Source organism: Loxodonta africana, chromosome 7, assembly GCF_030014295.1.
Source record: "Loxodonta africana isolate mLoxAfr1 chromosome 7, mLoxAfr1.hap2, whole genome shotgun sequence".
NCBI lineage: Eukaryota > Metazoa > Chordata > Mammalia > Proboscidea > Elephantidae > Loxodonta > Loxodonta africana.
In genome coordinates, this window is record NC_087348.1 from 30,348,896 (window position 1) to 30,351,152 (window position 2,257).

The window sequence follows — 2,257 nt, forward strand, 5'->3', positions numbered from 1 at the left end:
TGTATTGTTTCAGTCTTTACCATCCGTGGCACAAGGACTTTTACAGGACCTGTTTTGAAGTATGGCATATTAAATGTTTCCATGTATTTTGAGAATTTGCACTTTAAAATTTTTATAATGAAATTGGCATTTGTAGTATAAGTTCATAAATGTCATTCTATAAATGAAAAAAAGAGAAAGTTTAGTAATCATCCATCTACCTACCACTTAAAACTTTTAACTTTTTTTATTTTTGTTTCATATATTTATATGCATTCAAAAAACCAAACCTGTTGCCATCAAGTTGATTCTGACACATAGAGACACTAGAGGACAGAAGAGAACTGCCTCATAGGTTTTGCAAGGAGAGGCTGGCAGATTCAAAGAGCCGATTTTTGGGTTATCAGCCAAGCTCTTATCTGCTGCTCCACAAGGAATCCCAGCTCTGTACATGCATATGTGTGTATAAATATATATGTATTATGTATATGTATATGTGCATGTATATGTATGCCTGAATGTATTGTGTGTGTATATATATATATACATATATGCACATCTACATGTACACGTACACGTACACCTATGTCTTTATCTGTGTCTATCTCTATTACTGTGTTGACTACAGGGTTTCTCAACTCTGCCATGGTGACAGTTTGGACTGGAAATTTTCTTATTGTGTGGAGTTACCCTGTATATAGTAGAATGTTGAGTAACACCCCAGGCTTCCATTAGATATGAATAGTACCCTTCTCCTAGTTGTGACATCCAAAATGTCTCAGACATTGACAAATGTTCTTTGGGAACAAATTTTATCCAATTGATAACAAGTTAGATTTCTCTTTCTTTCCCTCTTTCCTTCTCTCTCTCTATCTTCATGTGTCTATGCTTTATTTTTGGGAGGCGGGTTTAATTTCAAATAACTCTATTGGACAGTTTGGATTTATCTTATTCATTTAGCATATTGCCTTTGTATACCAAAAATCTACCAACGGTGCTACATAAAACCTATTGACTATGCTGTTGTCTCTATCCAGAATAGGTTTGCTGACAGACCAAGATGGACAAATACAATCTAACAGTGCTGAATGAGTTCATTCTGTTGGGAATCACAGACCGCCCTGAGCTGCAGGCTCCATTGTTCGGGCTGTTCCTCATCATCTACATGATCTCAGTGGTGGGCAACTTGGGCATCATCATCCTCACCAAGATGGACTCCAAGCTACAAACGCCCATGTATTTTTTTCTCAGACATCTGGCTATCAGTGATTTTGGTTATTCAACAGCTGTGGGACCAAAAATGCTAGTCAATTTTGTTGTAGATGAAAATACAATCTCCTATTATTTTTGTGCTTTACAGCTCACTGTCATTGTTTTGTTCATAAGTGGTGAACTTTTCATTCTGTCGGCAATGTCCTATGACCGTTATGTAGCCATCTGTAACCCTCTGCTCTACACAGTCATCATGTCACAAAGGGTGTGTTGGATGCTGGTGGCAATCCTGTATTTTTATTGCACATTTGTTTCTCTTCTTATCACCATAAAGATTTTAAATTTATCCTTCTGTGGCTGCAATGTCATCAGTCATTTCTACTGTGACACTAATCCCTTGTTATCTTTACTCTGCTCAAACACACATGAAATTCAATTGATCATTTTCATCTTAGCATCTCTTGATTTGATTACATCCCTTTTAATAGTTCTTGTTTCATATCTGCTCATTTTTGTAGCCATTCTCAGGATGCACTCTGCTGTGAGCAGGCACAAGGCCTTCTCTACCTGTGGATCCCACCTGATGGTAGTGGTACTGTTCTATGGGACTTTAGTCTTTATGTACATGCAGCCCAACTCCAGTCATTCTTTTGATGCTGATAAAGTGGCTTCCATATTTTACACTCTTGTTATCCCCATGTTGAATCCCTTGATATATAGCTTGAGGAACAAAGATGTAAAATATGCCTTACATAGAACATGGAAAAAAATATGCAACGTCTTTTCTATAGTTTGATTCATTATATGGTTTCTATGAAATACATGATGGGTTTTAAACCTTGTCTGTGTGCCTCTGTAGGGTTTAGCAAGCACACATATATTCCACATATATTTATAAATATCTTATGTGTCAGTCACTCTTTTAAATGCATTGATGAACAAAACAGTATAAACCTTTGCCTCCCTTGAAGTTAAGAGATAGAATACAAATATAATAAGTGAATTTTATCATAGAGAAAAATGTGTTGGGGCCCTGGTGGTGCATTGAGTAAAGTGCTTGGATGCT

General features: G+C 36.6%; 1 protein-coding gene across 1 annotated transcript; it reads left to right on the plus strand.

Moving 5' to 3' along the window:
* The first annotated feature begins 643 nt into the window (after nucleotides 1–643).
* On the plus strand, nucleotides 644–1,987 carry LOC100672773 (olfactory receptor 8K3-like). Its single transcript, XM_003422677.3, has one exon. It carries the CDS (start codon nucleotides 1,040–1,042, stop codon nucleotides 1,985–1,987), a length of 948 nt encoding a protein of 315 aa, XP_003422725.2. The 5' UTR covers nucleotides 644–1,039.
* The last annotated feature ends 270 nt before the right edge of the window (nucleotides 1,988–2,257 follow it).